Source organism: Bombus flavifrons, chromosome 6 (assembly GCF_040668555.2).
Source record: "Bombus flavifrons isolate JBK064 chromosome 6, iyBomFlav1_principal, whole genome shotgun sequence".
Lineage (NCBI taxonomy): Eukaryota > Metazoa > Arthropoda > Insecta > Hymenoptera > Apidae > Bombus > Bombus flavifrons.
In genome coordinates this window covers 15,287,599-15,305,311 of record NC_138447.1, presented here as the reverse complement: position 1 = coordinate 15,305,311, position 17,713 = coordinate 15,287,599, and the positions used below count along the sequence as shown (strand labels likewise).

General features: G+C 32.7%; 3 protein-coding genes and 2 long non-coding RNA genes across 9 annotated transcripts; 3 read left to right on the top strand and 2 right to left on the bottom strand.

The window, feature by feature from the left end:
• Positions 1-119: 119 nt before the first annotated feature.
• Positions 120-7,063, bottom strand: Zw (glucose-6-phosphate 1-dehydrogenase Zw). 2 transcript variants are annotated; one of them, XM_069114553.1, is made up of 7 exons: positions 6,864-7,063; positions 2,095-2,219; positions 1,565-1,932; positions 878-1,476; positions 582-787; positions 336-496; positions 120-254 (listed from the first exon to the last, which is right to left on the bottom strand). In XM_069114553.1, the coding sequence occupies exons 1-7, from the start codon at positions 6,877-6,879 to the stop codon at positions 164-166; spliced, it is 1,566 nt and encodes a 521-aa protein (XP_068970654.1). In that variant the 5' UTR covers positions 6,880-7,063; the 3' UTR covers positions 120-163. The 2 variants fall into 2 exon arrangements, with proteins under 2 accessions (XP_068970654.1, XP_068970655.1); XM_069114554.1 differs by lacking the exon at positions 6,864-7,063 and adding an exon at positions 3,713-3,889.
• Positions 7,064-7,493: 430 nt separating this feature from the next.
• LOC138180564 (small ribosomal subunit protein mS37) lies at positions 7,494-9,208 on the top strand. 3 transcript variants are annotated; one of them, XM_069114562.1, is made up of 4 exons: positions 7,494-7,648; positions 8,136-8,268; positions 8,343-8,539; positions 8,608-9,208. In XM_069114562.1, exons 2-4 carry the CDS (start codon positions 8,139-8,141, stop codon positions 8,641-8,643), a joined length of 363 nt encoding a protein of 120 aa, XP_068970663.1. In that variant the 5' UTR covers positions 7,494-7,648; positions 8,136-8,138; the 3' UTR covers positions 8,644-9,208. The 3 variants fall into 3 exon arrangements, with proteins under 3 accessions (XP_068970663.1, XP_068970660.1, XP_068970661.1); XM_069114559.1 differs by lacking the exon at positions 7,494-7,648 and adding an exon at positions 7,655-7,961; XM_069114560.1 differs by lacking the exon at positions 7,494-7,648 and adding an exon at positions 7,655-7,961 and having other exon boundaries at positions 8,343-8,680.
• Positions 8,773-11,222, bottom strand: LOC138180560 (uncharacterized). Of its 2 annotated transcripts, none has more exons than XM_069114556.1 (8): positions 11,045-11,222; positions 10,347-10,529; positions 10,071-10,257; positions 9,868-9,996; positions 9,616-9,801; positions 9,277-9,541; positions 8,991-9,177; positions 8,773-8,913 (listed from the first exon to the last, which is right to left on the bottom strand). In XM_069114556.1, the coding sequence occupies exons 2-8, from the start codon at positions 10,471-10,473 to the stop codon at positions 8,837-8,839; spliced, it is 1,158 nt and encodes a 385-aa protein (XP_068970657.1). In that variant the 5' UTR covers positions 10,474-10,529; positions 11,045-11,222; the 3' UTR covers positions 8,773-8,836. The 2 variants fall into 2 exon arrangements, with proteins under 2 accessions (XP_068970657.1, XP_068970656.1); XM_069114555.1 differs by having other exon boundaries at positions 11,054-11,222.
• A 487-nt stretch (positions 11,223-11,709) lies between these two features.
• LOC138180566 (uncharacterized) lies at positions 11,710-12,893 on the top strand. Its single transcript, XR_011173333.1, has 3 exons — positions 11,710-12,017; positions 12,135-12,456; positions 12,587-12,893. It is a non-coding gene; the product is annotated as an uncharacterized LOC138180566 (long non-coding RNA).
• Positions 12,894-12,916: 23 nt separating this feature from the next.
• LOC138180567 (uncharacterized) lies at positions 12,917-16,348 on the top strand. The gene is made up of 2 exons (XR_011173334.1): positions 12,917-14,122; positions 14,232-16,348. It is a non-coding gene; the product is annotated as an uncharacterized LOC138180567 (long non-coding RNA).
• The last annotated feature ends 1,365 nt before the right edge of the window (positions 16,349-17,713 follow it).

Here is a 17,713-nt window from a genome sequence, read left to right as displayed (position 1 = left end):
AAATGCATAAATTAGTTACAATATATGTATAAAATTTCGGAAATTACCGTACACACCTTAATGTACGATATGTGGAATGATTACAGATGATGATTTGTGGTATAGCTTTTTGCGATCTGTATAGTATATGTATATATTTTACAGTACTAATGTTACAAAAATCTTAGTGTCTCGCCCATTTGTAGGAACCGTAATAGTTGAAGTTATTTGTCTTCGCCATTTCATCGGCTTCTTTAGGTCCTCGTGAACCATAACTAAGTTTGAAGAGTATACGTTATTAGTTAGAAAAATAACAAACAAAAATACTTTTTTGATTGGCAGAAAGACTAACTTACCTATATGGAACTGGTTTGATCTTTTCATTTTCTATTCGATGAAGCAGAGGCGTGAAAATTCTCCACGCTTCCGAAAGTTCATCGTTACGTACAAAATGCATTTGCGAGCCGCAAAATACGTCCAAAATTAATCGTTCATACGCGTCCGGGAGTTTCAGGCCCTACATAATCACATGTATTAATTGAAATATCTCTACAGTTTCTATATACACACAAACATAATAAATAGGGAATCCTTGAACCTACCTTGTACCTGTAACCATACGTAAGGTCTAACTCGGTTTCCTCCATGTCGAACGCGATACCAGGCGACTTCGTCATCATTTTAATATACAACGCTTCACCTGGTTGTACTCTAATTACCAATTCATTCCTCTTCGCTTTTCCATCGAATATATCACCAGATACATCCTGATATTGTATTCTAACTTCTGCTTTTCGTTCATTTAACGCTAATCATAAATATACCACCACATTAAAAAAACCGATCATATATTGAAAAACCAATCATTTTTTAAATCGATACGCTTATATCATTTTACCTTTCCCACACTTGAGGATAAACGGAACACCGTCCCATCGTTCGTTATTAATTCTTAACACGGCGAGAGCGAATGTGGGAGTATTAGAACCAGCCGGTACGGTTGAATCATCCAAATAACCAAGTCGAGCATCAGGATCAGTCGATTCAGGATTACCAACGTATTGACCTAACACAACATTCTCCAACTCCAAAGACTTTATGCACTTCAGCACTTTTACCTTCTCATCTCGAATGTCATCTGGATGACAAGACACCGGCTTCTCCATCGCAACTAACGATAGGATTTGCAACAAATGATTCTGCATGACATCCCTAATGATACCGAATTCATCGAAATAGCCGCCTCTTCCTTGTGTACCAAACGGTTCTTTAAATGTAATTTGTACAGAGGCAATGTTATCCCTGTTCCAGGTTGGACCAAATACTCGATTACCAAATCTCAGAGTCATCAGATTTTGAACCATTTCTTTGCCTAGATAATGGTCGATACGGTAAATCTGATCTTCTTTAAATAACGACGCTAGGTGATCCGATAGATACTGTGACGTAACTGTGTCACGACCAAATGGTTTCTCTATAATCACTCTGGTCCAGCCTCTTTAAAAGAAAAGAAATGCATATATATTTTATATGACGTCGATCTTAGCATATATTGTAAGGTAATCGTGAAATATATGCGACTCACTTGTCACTCATACAAACGTTCCTAATATGTATGGTTACGCTTTCAAAAACGCTCGGCGGCAAGGCCAGGTAGAACAGTCTGTGAGTGATTTGATAGTTTTGTTCGTATTTCTTCAGTTCATTGTTCAGCGCTTCAAATCCTTTCTGTGAATCGTACGTACCAGTGACATAGTGATTCAGTTTCCAAAACTCCTCGTATTTCTCCTGCTCGTCTGGTTTCACTTTCATGTATGGATGACACTTTTCTCTTAATTGATCTACAGTGAGGTTTGTGCGCGCGTAACCGATGAATGTGGTGGGTTTTGGTAAAAGATTGTCTCTGAACAGCCACCATAGCGTTGGGTAGATTTTCTTCCTCGCTAGATCGCCCTAAATTTAGCATAAAATTTCTCGGTTAGTCTTTTTTCGTGTAAATAACTTAAAATCTATATATTATTACTTGAATTTATTAGTTGTCTTTTTTATCATAATTTTTTTTTAACTAACATTCGTATTATTATTTCTATATTTAAAAAGAAAAATTCTACTTACAGAAGCTCCAAGGGTAACAAACACGTGAGGGTACAATCTATCGAAATGGATACCCTCAAGATGATCCATTTCATCCGATTTCAATGATTGCCTGATGAAGCGCAGGCTTTCCTCTGTGGACATTTCTGTAAAACAGAAGAGATCGTCATACAGAGAACTTGAGTTACTGACAAATTAATTTAAAAATAGCTATTAGTACCGTGGAGTTGATACGCGTCAGAATTGATTTGAACTTTCCACGATTCGAAATATATTTTTGCTGGAATATCACGCGCAATTAAGCGTATTCGTTCTTAAGTTGAATATTTAATGGAATATTCAATTTCATTTCACGAAAAGAAAGAAAAATTGAAAAATTGAAATATCGAAAAATTAAAAATTTAAGAAGGACAAATTGAAAGGAAGGGATGAGAGATACTATGAAACTGGACGTATCAAAGTCATTTTAAAGTCACTGGAACTTGAAATACTTGTTGCCGCGAGTTCAAAGAGCGGAATTAATTAAATACACGTGTAGATAAAATAACAAAATTTAGTCGAATTCAAGTTACAAAGGTGAAATTTTATTTTTACTTAAGATTTTATCGTCGAGTTCGAAGCTTAAAAAGCTGATATATATTTTCAATGTTTGCTTTCTTTTAAATCAAATATTTCATTATATAGCTTTGTAATCAGTCAACATAGTCCTCTTGACTGAACACTTTTATCTAACGAAAGTAAAATTGTACGGAAGCTTGCAAGATTCTGATACTGATAAATATTGATAATGATTGGGTAACAACCTAATCACAACAGAAAAGCTATAATAAAATACGTAGAAAATTGTAATTACATTTTTTAATTTTATAATATTTTATTATTCGATCGTGTATTGGAACAAAAGGATAACATCGTTGATTAAAACTTATGTGTTAGCAGAGGTGTCATGGAACATCTAAACATGCAAAATGTATGCCGAACATATGTATTTAAAAATATACGTTTATTATTCAAATTAACTTCCACAAATCTTACGTAACGACAATAAAGTTGACCATAACGTAAAACATTTTTTATCCAGCACATAATATGAAAACGTGCGAACATGGGATTGAATAAAAGTAAAAAATATCTGTAAAAAGTCAAAAAGTAATTTGAAAAAAAAAAGAGCTGTCTCATTCAATAATACGTATCAGCTTTCGAATTCAAGATATACGAATTATATAATATTATTAATATTCTATATAATGTAAGTACACGGGCTGTAATGTACTTGTACCGGCTGTACAAGTAATGTAAGTCAAGGACTCCAATTTGAAGTGCAATTTGCGGTCGCAATTTTATGTACAATTACACAAATCAATCGATTTATTGATTATTTATAAACAACAGCATTGAGATCTCGCACAAAACAGTCAGATTAAGAAATTTCAATTCTTTGAAAATATAACATTTTCTGTCTTAAGCGCTTTTTTTTTTTTAAATAGATATACACAGCCCAATATAATTACTTTCCTTATCGCTTATCCATGGCTAATATATTCCTTTCTACGAGCCATATTTCGACACACCTCTAAAAATGCACCGATAACAAAAAGTGGAAGAAAATAATCGTCATAAGCACTTTAACAAAACTTACTCATCATTTTGACGAAAAATTCCTTAATAAAACTTAGCGTAGAAAATCAAAATTTTCCCCGGAAACGTAACCCGAACAGAAGTAAGAAGAACGTCCAAAGCCCACTGTGCGCTTCAACTGTTTAACTCGAACTAATCGTCACGATACTCACGATCGACACTGTCACTATTTTACAGCCTCGGAAAGATGCAAGGTTTCGAAGCAGAAACATACCTTTACCATACCAGAAGATTAAGATCCATAAAGCAACAAAGTATCTCAAATTCTTTGTATTTTTCTATTCCTTTCTATTGAGCTAACAATAGAAAGAAATTAATGTCTATGATCATACCATAAATTAAACTTCTCGTTTATTTCTTTACGACGTTTGCATTGAAAAATACCGTTGCGAAAAGCATTGTTTTTCTGTAATTAATTTCTTACTCTTTTGTATTATCTTTTCTTCTATTCTTACTGTTGTTTTCTCTTAAACTGTAAATTTATTTTAACAGTTTGTATTTTATGCATAAGAAAATAGTAAAAAAAAAAAAAAAAATAAATGGTTAATTATAACGAAAACCTAATTTCTTATCTGTTTTCACATGTAACTGTAACGGATAAGTACAAATATAAATCATAATGAAATTGCCACATATCATATCGTTGTGCGATTACATAATTATAATATTACTTTTTCTTCGTTACAGTAAATTTCCAAGTTTTTCCTTTTAGCTCGCAAATCAAAATTCATGTTATCATAAGTTTATTTCATTTGATATCTTCGATATATGTACAATTAATAAATTAAATATGTAATTTTATCTGCTTTTAATGACAATTGGTTATTAATTAACTTAGTCTTAATGGTACATTTACGAATTTCCTTCAAATGATAGTTACGAAAACATGTTAGGGACTGAATTAAAAAACTTATTATTTAATTAAGTTTTGTTATTTAAGAATCCTGAGAGTACCTAATATCACCTGCGACGGTGCGTAGTAAAGACTACGAGTAGAAATCAAGGACATGATAATGTAAAAAGTAATAGCTAAAATTAATTATTCAATATCGAACTAGCTATTCGTTATTGAATGTCAAGATACTTTTTATCAGTAATACACATTAATAATAAATAGTAACTATTGGCATGTTATGTTGATCATTATTACAATACGACTTAATGCATTGTTAGGTGTAATTCTTATGTAGTAACTTGAGTACATACATTTTCAATCATTTCTATATTTTTTTTTTTTTGTTATTTAGTTCGTTTTTCAGATAAACTTATATAAAAAAATTATTTACGTCAATAAAGTTATGTCACGATCAACACACCTTCCATGACATCAATTTACTGTGAAAGCGTGTATGTATGTGCTATACATGTATATGACACATAAAATGGCCACGTGTGAATCTCGTAAGAGCCAATGACTTTGCAACAAAAAGTGAGTCATAGTCATATCCTATGTGAGTTGGTTGACGTTTGCTCTTGGATAATGTCAGAAATTCTGATAGTATTCATATACAGATTTGTTAAACAAGATATATATCCTAGCATCGTTTTCATAACCAAGCTTTACAATTTACACACGTTAATAATATGCTAAACAAATCAAAGCAACGACGTAAACTTAATCTTCGATTAATACACTGTGAGATAGATAACGTAGTCTGACGTTCTCATTGCTGTGAACACAAAGATTTTAATTAACATTTTATGTTAATTTAATAGAAACTGAACGTGTTTATGTATCTTTGGTGCATATAAATATTGTATAACCTCTAAGAAAAGTACTATTGTAGTGAATGAAACGCATAATATCCGGACTAAAAAAAAAGCATGACTAAGAAATAAAAAACAAAATTACACTATGATCTTATACTGAAGTATAAGAATAATATATAGTACGTTATCGTGGAATTTTAATTTAAATTTATTGTTTTGAAATTTATAATTTCTATATAAATATCGTTTAATTACGTAAACGTTACAAAAAAATTTTATTTATTTGTACTAGTATCTTTCTTCACCTTTTTTTATTATCATTGCATAAGATAGTGATCGATTTTATGGTATCGTAATTTACTTGTAGGTTAGGAAAATCACGATTTGTTGTCCTACTATAATCTTCGCGATAATTCACAGATAAGTTACGAAAAATGTTAAATAATAACATTCCGGATTTTTATTTAAAAATTTTGTAAAGATATGAAGTTGTTGTGGAATTCACTGTTCGATATTCTTTGCGCAAAGAATACTCCACATCTATGTTAATCTAAGTGCGCATAGCCTGATAAGTTTTTTCACGCATTTATCAACAGTAACGCGTGACGTAACACAAAAGTCGCGCGATCCATATACGCAGTCTCATTGCTTCAAGTAGTTTAATTTCTTTTAAATCTTCAGGCACTTATCCGCGAATCAATCCTCCTAATAATAGATCGAATAAATTTCTGGAAATCAGTTTTTAATGTTTTAATGAAGTTTATGATACATTTTTATATTTGCAATTCAATTTCATAAATATATGATACATAAATACATTAGATAACTCAAAATGTATATTCGTATATTCATAATAGGCCGTACCATTTGATGCAACAATTTTCAATGTCAAATTGATGTTGTAGACGTACTTTTCATTCCATTTACAATGACTTGCAGGAATATAGAATGTCACACGCATAAAGGATGCAGTTTATTTTTAAATATTTGTTGCAATAACGCATGTTTAACGATAATAATATAAGACATATAAAACAGTAAAATCAACAATATGTTGTTTAAACATACATATGTATGAATGGTTTACTGGTAAATATATCAAGATAAACATAATGTTAATATCTTTTTCTAATTATCTTTTATCAGATCGTGTTATAAGAAGAAAAATCTAATTGTATGATCCTGCAATGTAAATATACTACCCAAAAAAATAGTAACTTCAACGATTTCATAAAAATTGTACTAGAAATATTACCAATATAATAAAACTGTGGAAATGAATTTAGTATTATTATTTGTTTAGTATTATTATTTTCGAACATATATACACATAAAGGAGAGCTGGCTAAAACTGTTCTACTTTAAAAACTCTACAGAGTAAGCAATTCATTAATCTCAATTTACAATATATAAATGAGTATATAAATGAGTGAAAAACTTACTTCTTACTTTTTCCATTGTAAACACAAGAAAATATAAAGAATGCAAAATAATAGAAAGTACAACTTCACAAGTATTCTGTTGCGTATTTCAGGAATTACTTGATGTATTTCGAGATGATTATAAAAGATTCACGAAATTAAGGTTACGCTGAAAAACATAATGCGGTGATTCACGCATGAACTGATCAACTGGCATTTGAAAATCCTGTTCGTAAACTTATTTCTTGCAGTACCCCGCCACCCTTATTTTGGGCCAATCTCGTGCTCTTCTTCCTTTCTCTTATTCTGTATATGAAGTTTACGCCTTCTTATATCAAACATTTAAGGAATAGAAATAAACATTTTATTTCTTAACTGTTAAGTATTATTAAGATCTTTGGATATGATTTTTTATGATGTATATATATACTAACAATAATATATAATCTGTCCCACAATCATATAAACAGGTCTCGATACTTGCTAGGGAAAACCATCTGAAAATTGAGCCGTATCTACTCTTGAAAAATCAACATAAAAGATTGACAAAGTCTACATTCTTACGAGAGAGACAGAGATGAGTACAGTATCTCTGTCTCTGTCTGAGATATTCACAGCATGTCAAGCATGCGCAGAACGACAACCTTCCTGTCTTCCATGTTTATCTTTCACAGTTAGTCACGACTCAATTTTCAGACGATTTTCCCTAGGCTTCAGTATCGAGACGTATTAATATGATCGTGATCTGTCCAACAGGACGAGGCAGTAAACGTAAACAAAATCTGACATTCAACTTTCACTAATCGGTAATCGATAGTTGCAATCGCAGCAATCAAATTTTATTTACACTTGCTCCTTCGTCTCATTGGAGAGATTGTATAACGTAGTAAATTTTAGTAAAAAAAAAAATACATCCTGTACAATGTCATTTTGAAGTTAATTTATAATAATTATATATAGAATTTAAATTTTGTATAATGTAAATAACAATATAAATTATGGTGCTACTATTAGCAATCAATGTGTTATTATCAATTGAGTTGATTCGTTAATCCTTGATAGTGGTAGGCGCCATCTGTTACGAAACGTTTTCCTTCTAAATAAATTGTGATATCAAAGGTATATTGTTAACTGAATGAAATAATTACTTAAAAATGTATTTTTAGAGGATTTTTGAAATGTTATGATACTGTATAGGCTGATATTAATAATATTTAGTGAATTCTATAAAAAGTTCAATCTTACATTTCTTAACCTCATATTTATAATCATTTAATAATTTTTCATTTCTAGAAAATGAGACTAAGCTCAATATATTTGAAAAGTGGTCCAAGAGCGGCTCAAAATGTAAATAAAGTGCAGTTTAATGAAGTGATGCCTTTAAAATTAAAAAATAAAGTTACTGGGGGCGTAATGAAAACTCTTGGTAAATATTATATTTCATAGTATAATGAAATCATTTTATAACACTATTACAAATAATGCTCTTACGTATTTTAGAGGATAAATGTTTATATGAAATGACATTAGTATTTAGTTGTTGGAAAGAAAATGGTTTTGAAAATGGCATATGTGACAAAGAAATGAAAAACTTGTATGTATGTTATAACAAATATATGAAAAATGCTGCTATGAACAAGGAACTACAAAAAATTGAAATTCCTGTTGCTAATGCTAAAACTCTTACAAGTAAACAGGTTACATACTTTTTACGCAAGTATCCAACTGTTTAATGATTTTAAATAAAATGTTAGAGTATTAACAGGTTACATACTTTTTACGCAAGTATCCAACTGTTTAATGATTTTAAATAAAATGTTAGAGTATTATATAAAAAATACTTTTATTGTCACCTGTATGAAATTCATGTTATCGCTATTATAATAGATATTATATATTAGTAAATATATATAAATAATACACATATACTAATTAATTTATATTTATAATATTTAATACATAATAAACATAAACAATAATTAACTTGATTTATACTACAAAAGAGCTTCTGTACTAGTCTGTCTATTTGCCTGTGCTTGCAAACGTTTGACACTTAATCGTGTACAATAACCTATATATGAATAAAAGCAAAATGATTTTAATCAACTGTATTCTATTTATATTATAGCAGAAGATTGCAATACGTACGGACTGGATGTTTTGTAGAAATAGATGTAGTTTCTTGCATGGTACTTAACTGATGTTCAATGCGTTTTAACGCTTTATAATTTTCTACTTGTTCATCTCTGTAATAATAATATGTACAAATTAACGTAATAGCACAAAGAGTGAGAGCTATTTTTCTATACATCCATGTTGTACTCACTAAGCTGTCCTAAATTAAGAAACAAAAATTAATTTCTTTATGTTTACTGTTTAGTAGTATAAAAAAAATAATATTAATAATACTTTCATAAATCCAAATCTATATTACCTTATTGTCAATGGAATGATACACATTATCATAATATTGAACTAACATTCGTTCTACAATAACATTTAAACTTAGGATTGTGAAGAGAGTGATTCTAGCATCCGTAGTTCTCTTAGAAGAACTAAACACTGCAGACAAAATACAACTGATTGTGTAATATATAATGGACTGAAACCAAGAGACTTCTCCAACAATCCAATTTTGAAATGTGCGAACGTATGAAAAGATTTGGAACAATAATTCTCTTTGATCTTTTGCTGATTCTCTATAATTAGTAATTTTAGACTATCATTGATAGAAATTTTATTTACTACATGTAAAAAACTTTGATGTACTTACTTAAAATCTCTAACCAGGTTGTTAACACTTTCAGAAGAAGACTTTAATACAGAACCAAGTTCTTTTCCATGAGATAAAAGCTTGTTTTGCATTTGTAGACTCTGCTTTTGACTTTCAAGCATGTTTCCTTGTATTTCTGAAGCTTCTAACAATTGTTCCCTCATCCGAGAGGAAACTTGGTATAATCTATAATAAAAGAAAATAATATAATTTTTCCAAAATATATCAGTGGTTAAACATAAGAGAACTTACTGTTTAATAGTATTGTCAGTTTCAGCTCGCCAAGCTTCATAATTTAAATAAAAACACATGTGTGTAGTGTGCACATAAAATTCATTATACACACTAAATGCCCTATCTGACATATTATTAATGCACTTACTGTAAAACCAATGAATTATTAAATAAATGTAATAAAGTCAATGTATATATATTAAAAAGTATAATAAATTTACCGGCGTTGATTTTCTACATCAATAAGATGACAATCATAAGTTTTATGTCCAGAGTCTTCTAAAAAACAATTTGTCAATTTTAAAGCAATAAGAGCATGCTCTTGATCGTTTAATTTATCACAGCTAACTTTTATTGCATTGATAACAGTCTGCCAACAAATCCCATGTTGCGATAAGGAAGATTTTGCTATAAATAATACCAATAATAACATAATTTATATAATCAATTATAAGATTAAAAATGTGTTTTTATGTATAGGAATAAATAATATATACCTTTAATCATTTGGTACTGTTTCTCTCCTAATTCTTTCAATATTGCACTTCCATCAATTGCAAATAAGAAAGAAATAGGAAGGAGCAGAAAAAAAGTCACTTTATATTCCTTTAATATTTTTAACATTGCGTACGTTTTTCTTTTTAAAATTCAGTATTTGCTTCAGCAGTACATCATGTATACTAAAATTATAAATATACATGTCAAACAAGTCTTAATTACGCATTACGCATTACTATTCTTTTGCACCAATTTGTGTAAATCTATTTGACTGCTGCACTAGCATTTATATTAATCAGGTAGTCAAATGTTGAATAATAGTACACACATTTTTTAATGTACATACACTAAAGATAAATAAGAATTCACTTTGTAATATGCAGAATCCTTTTCTTAACAACTATAAAATTTAAAAAATATACTTTTCACTTAACTTTTCAGTAAATTTTATATAGAAATTAAATGTCAAAGAAAGCAAACATTTGTACTTGTAACGGCTGGAGGCGCTAAAACATTATGGCGCCTTTTTAAATTTGTTGTTTACCAAAATTTCAATAATTTAACTAATAAAATTGTATAAAATAATTATGTTATTTTTACTTTTCTCTTAACATAAACTGATCACTCTTCATATTTTGCATTTTATTTAGATAGTGAATATTTGAAACTATGAGAGCTTAAAATTAGTGACACGTACTATACAAACCTGTAACATGCACTATAATAGCGTTACCATCTTCGCTGAAAAGTGCCTGCACATAGAATATAGTACTGCCGGGTTAACTGACCGGAATTTTGCTCCTTTAAATGGCCATTGCTATCCCCACCAGTTCTTGAAGCTACGTGAACTGGAATTCTAATGTTATGTACGTATACAAATACATTTCCGCATCTCACTCATGCTTAATGGAGGAGAGAAATATTCAAGATTTCCTAGAAATATGCCTTTTTCTATAATTGGCCAAATGAAAACTCTACTCGTGGCCAATTATACTGTATATGCACTATACTGTATTCAGTAACACGACGCAATTCCTGATTTGCGCGCCACCTTGTACACGATTTTATTATCAGTTTGAAATGTCGGTACATATTATTCATTCTGTAGCAATTTTAAATCTTATATATATTTCTTAGATTTTAATATCAGATAGACATATATTTAACCATATAGGTCATACAATTTTTTAAATTTAAAACATTGGTTTTAAATCTTAATCTTATAATCTTTCTCTAACTAGGAAGCTTGAGTACTTACAGATAAAGAAACAAAGAGGAGTAACAAGGTTTAACATACAAAATGTTATTAAATAACTGTAAATAGCTGGATACTAAATAACTAATAAAATGGGAGCTAGTAAATGTTTTGCAAATAGTGAGATACATCTAATCTCAGTTTCATCCATTGTCTCGTATACGATACGTGATTCCCAAGGAGGTTTTCGAAAAGACAACGTGCTACAGCAGCAATACTGGCAATCAGCCACTATCTTTTGCCATTGAATTTGGCCGGACCGAAAATAAGTGGTCGGTATCGAGATAGGAACAGTGACACAGGTTCGATCTTCTCTTTCGCGTCTTAAAGACCGGTTTATTCTCCGGCGAGCACCGGACACATTTCGCGGGATCGTTATTTCAACAACAGTAATTCGCTGTGTAACATATAAAAGGTTTGAGAGAAAAAATGATCTTGTATCAACATTTTATTTCATTTAATAATTTAGCTAATCCTTAAACAACGTTATTAATTTGCGTTTTGTATTATCGAATTCGTATTAATTGGTTAGGTACATAGTGAGACATAAAACAGCGAATATAAGGAGATAGTGTTTGTGCATGTCACGAACAATGTCTACACATATCGTTCTACTAATGAACAATATTTCTGCGCATACACCTAAAACAAACGCAAACAAATATTTTCTAAAACCGATAAAATGATGCATCCTCGTAATAACCTCAATGCACATACTGTCAAATCATTTAACGAAATCTACCATAAAAGAGTACTAGTCGAACGAAGCATCGAACACGATAGAGACAAGACATTTCTGTAGAAAAATTACGAGTAGCAAGAGAATTATTACTGCGTTCGAGCAAAACGAGAAGGTAATCAATGGAAGTATAAGAAGCCTGTTTGACGTCACTATTGTAAACTGTACATCATGTGAGATTAAAAATAAATGTAACCCGGAAAAGCATTCAATGTCATATAACTGCGATTCTATATCTGTTCCAGATTCCCAGTCAATTTTCCCGCGTCCAGCAGATCTCGTACCAAAACAATGCGGACACGCTCGTTCCTGATCTCCGGCTTTGCTCTAAATCGAAACGCTCTGATCATGATAAAAATACACTTTGTGAGTGTGACACACTTAGACGCGGGGAAAAATCGATGTCGACCTATGTTGAGTGTCAATGATTAACGACTCGCTTAGCAGAAATTGCTAGCAGCAAAGTAAAACGAGACGCTTGTCGATATTCTGATTAATTAGCTCTTGCCTCCTACCGGAACAATCGGATCGTAATTCGATAGCTCGCTGTTTCGCGACATTACGCGACAAACCTACATTTCTGAATTTTGATCGACGTTCTTATACAGGACATCGCTGTATGTATTATAATTTCCACTCTTTCGTTAAATGATTGGTATCAATTATCGGAGGTTAGGGTACGCGAGTATCTCGACGAATGGCATGAAGAAACTACACTAGTTGCTAACAGTCTTTAAAATGCTTCCTTTAAAATAGCTTCCAGAAAAAAAAACGAGAATAACACGTACGCTATGAAAAAGTAGTACTCTGACAGTGCAACTGCTTGCGGAATGCAACTTTAAATAACAAAAAAAGTATTACTGGTAATTTGTAGAGGCTTAACGTAGGGATTTGATTAACTTTAGATCCGTTGTTCAGATTTTTTGGACGGATACTTCATGATATACTTAATATTGTGGTAATTTGAAGTGGTCAGTAATGGTACTTGGATATTTGTAAAGATGGAATGAGCCTGGAATTAGTATGCATATATGTACACATATGTATTAGGTACGTAATGTATTACGCTGCATTAACTAATCGTGAGTCGGGATATTATGCGATCAGTTATCAGGGGAGCCATAATACTAGCAAATCTCAAGATGTGAGACGCATAGATACTCGATACATTTATTTATTTTACACGCAGAACATTAAAAGGCATCGCATCGTAAGATCAGGATTAAGAACTGATATAGATAGCAAAATAACCACTTAACGAAGCAGACTTTTAATCAGTTGATGTGGCAGTACTGTAATTACATTTGATCGAACGAGGTTCCTTGTATCGATCTAGCTTTATTTATTACATTGACCACTTTTTGTTGAAAAATTGTAACGATGAATCCGAATCCTGGGAAGCCTCATTTTCGCACGAAAGAGATTCTGAATCTGTTTTTCATTAAAATCTTTTGCGTTCGTCAAAGAAAAACGCTTAGCTGGGATATGAGATAGTGACCTAAATTCAATAAACTTAATAGGGCGATAAACATACCTGTTATCAGATTCGATTGTTGGTGCTTACGTTTAAGTATGCAGCTTGTGTTTCCGTCAGGTACGATAATTATCATCCAGTTGTTTAGATCTGAAAGAATTGAAGAGAAGCCTATCTTTGTGAGTACAGGAGCGGAAAGGAACTAAAAGGGGATAAGGACTCGAACGATCAACACTAAGGAATCATTGACGCTATTCGAACTCGAGAGTCTTTCAATGATTCCTTCTTCTCTATTCGACCACAAGAGGTATGGGTTGGTTTCAACAAGCTTTCAGCCAGCAAGCAAATTGTTCGTCTCTCCTACGCGTTTCTTCCTATTTTTTCTTTCTTCTTATTTTTTCTCCTCTTTTTCGTAGTCCAAGCGAAATACACTGTTATAGGATAACGATGGAATATTTTTCATCGAAGGAAGAAAGACAAAAATGGTAAGAAGAAAATGATCAAACTTCTTCGGTCTTGTCAGATGTTTCGAAATGGTAGACAGGAACTTTGACTAACGACAGCGGAGTTTGACGATAGCCTTGGAGTAGCGTGATCTCGCTGGCTGGTTCTGATTTTCAGACGGAAATTTGCGTCAATGACGTACAATGAAGATTTAATAGTTTGGCAAAAAGCCCGACGCAACGTTTATCTCTTCAGATGTTACGGAACCTTTGACGTTGTGTCTCGTCTCTCCGCTTCTTTTTTCTTTTTTCTTTTTTTATTCATTCAACGGTGCCGTGAGGCAACGTTTCATAAAACTCATCTTCACTGATTCTTTCCTCCGGTGCGAATAAGCAGATCCATAAATTCTGGACGAGTTACAATAACGGGAGAAAAAAGAAGAAGAAAAACGAGAGGCGCGTCTTTCTCCTCGGAACACGAAAGTATTTGCACGCATATATGAAAAGTTTTCATGTATATGTGCATTGTATACAACATTTTGAAGCTTCATTAACGTTGTAATGAATCACCAACGTTATCATATTATTTATATTATGCCATTATGTGTGCAAAATTTGAAATCAATTTATAAGTATAGACATTCTAACGCATTCACCGCAGGCATTAGCTTGGCGAGAAATTAATGCACGGCATGAATAGTTGTCTGGAATACAAAATAAGTGCCGAAGACGTTACCACTGAATATTCAAGTTTCTTGATATAACTGATAATTCATTGTTCACGTACTTTTGCCATCTCTGTGAAATATATCTTTGCACTGATGACGAGTATATCTTGTGGCCTCTATACATACACGTTTATTTCAGATTTGGTTGAAAGCAACGTGATCATGATATTCTCGTTGCAGGTACATCAGTATATTCGCAAAAGTTTCTACAAGCGTTCAAATACTTTCGTGAGAAACTGTACGACATTTGTATGGATTCTACTCTTGTCTCTACTATCGAAAAGTACACAAGTAAAAAATCGAGAAAAAAGGTCACAATAGCCGATGTTAACTGTCTCAAGCAGCGTTTATTTCGTTTCTTATTAATCAAGTCAGAGCAGTTCTTTAAAAAATCAGTTTCTCGTTCTCGTGACTCTTGGCGAGAACGCGTTACAAGTACGCTTGTGTATCGGAGGTTTCCAGGGGTTTCCCGACAAATGTGGCGACAAGACATTCTATAATAACTATCCCACGTGTTTATCACCGCGTCTACGCCATTTACACGTCTAATCATCGTAAACGCTCGAATCGTACCATTCATATATATTCTATATGCGTAAGTTGCGTTCTCCTGACGAGAGGATGTACAACGACGCGTTGGTTCCATCCCCTGTTCGTTCGTACTCGAGGAACAGGCGAGCGCGAAGAAAAGGGATCAAAAATCAAAAACAAAAAGGAAAAAGAAGATGCTGGACGCAACAAACGAACATGATTCTCCGCATTTCGTTCACTAATTTAACGTATTTTTATCTACACGTACGTGTACGCGCGCGCACCAAATGCGTATCTATTATAATGTCGTATGCGCGCGTGTCAGAGATCAAAGGTTTTGCATTGCCGCTTAAGAAATCACGTTTTACCCTACGAAACTTAACGTTCTTAATCGCGCGTAGGCTGCGGATTATTATGCGTTTATTTTCTATACGAAGGTGAACTTTGAAGGTGAAATCTGAAGGATGCATAGAATGCATACAAAGCACGAAACTGTGTAAAGTCTGCAAAGTGGAATACTAGCTATAATATTTAATGAGTGAAACAAATTGCTATTTAGATTCCATTTCTTCAGGTGTATTCGTAAATACGTGAAATTGTATAAGAATCCGCAGTCTAATCTATCTGCGGTAGAGCGAAGCACAGGGCGGAGAGAACAAATTAACGAACAAAAGACGGTTCATACGCATACTCTCTCGAGACAGGACTTATCAGAAGCGTGCAGTAACTCGATGGGGATGGTTATTATTAAGCTGCCGCTGCAACTAATCCACGAAACGAGAACGACGATCCGTTCATGAAAAAAAAAAAAAAAAAGAAAAAACAAAGAAAGTAGAAGATCGCAATGATGATAAGTAAAGGGTGTAATATCGTAGAGGTACTAAAGTCAGTCACACTTTTCGTTTTAAGATCGTCCGCCATTCAATGAGGGACGATTCGTTTCTTATTTTCACCTTTTTTTATCTTTTTTTTTATCTTTCTTTATATATGTATATATATACAAATCGAGGTACACAATCAAATACAAGACGATCATAGATATCGTTGGAGGTCGATTCAATTAAAATTAAGTGTAAACGCAATGATGAAAACGCACGAATCGAGGGATTTGTTTTGTTGTATGGTACAATTGATGCGCGAACGATGACAGGCTAAAATATCATTACGCGTGAAAGACGTTATTATTCTCCTTTCTTTCTCTCCTCGTGTGCACACACTCATAATACACGCACATACTCGCATACTCTCTCATTCATTACTTTTTCCATTATTCTTTCTCTCCGTTGCAGCGGCACATGATCGAACGAAATATCTCGCTCGCTCTCGCTCGCGCGTTTAACGGCGAGCGTTCTGCGACTAAAAAATATAGAAAAGGCCTTAAAGCGGGTAGTAAGTTGACTAAAAACGAACGATAATACAAAATACATATTATCGTGGAACGAATGGTACCACTTTCAGAAAACGATCCGCGGATACAAGGATAAAAGGGTTGCGTGCAGAAACGTACGCGTGCGAAAAAGAACATCGTTAAATCGAGGGAGGATATTTATGCATATGCGTGTGTATGTAATATATATATACGCGCATATATATATATATATGTATATATATATAACATATATATTTTGTACAGAGTATTTTTCATTTTCATCGTACAAACGTCTTCTAAAGTGTCTTTTACGATGACTCTACGAAATTCTATCGGCAGCATACTTATTTTCGGTCGTTGCTCTACTATTCTCTCATACTTTTCTTCTATTTCTTCTTTCTTTCTTCAGACACAGAAATCTTGTTTGTACGACTATCGATCTTACCTTCGCGCGTACTGTGTGTTTTATCGAGCCGTGACACGATCGTTTTGCGCATTCGTCGATCGTGTGTACAACGAGTTTTTCATAGAAAATAAAAAATTAAAAAACAGAAAGAGAGAGAGAGAGAGAGAGAGAGAGGTGGGGAGAGAGGATATGGAGTAAAGAAGTAAGATACGTGTCCGATATCGATTTGATCGACGCGCATGCAGAGATTAAAAATCAGTTGCGTGTTGTTAAAATTCTACGGTTCCAGTCGCTATCGTATATCTCGTATGAAAACGGTTTGTTTACGAGGCCGGAAAGCTTTTTCGCAAACGGATTAGTTCGACCGCGGCAAACACGCGGTGATACGGTCCGTTGGGAAAGCCGCCAGGATTCTCGTTTC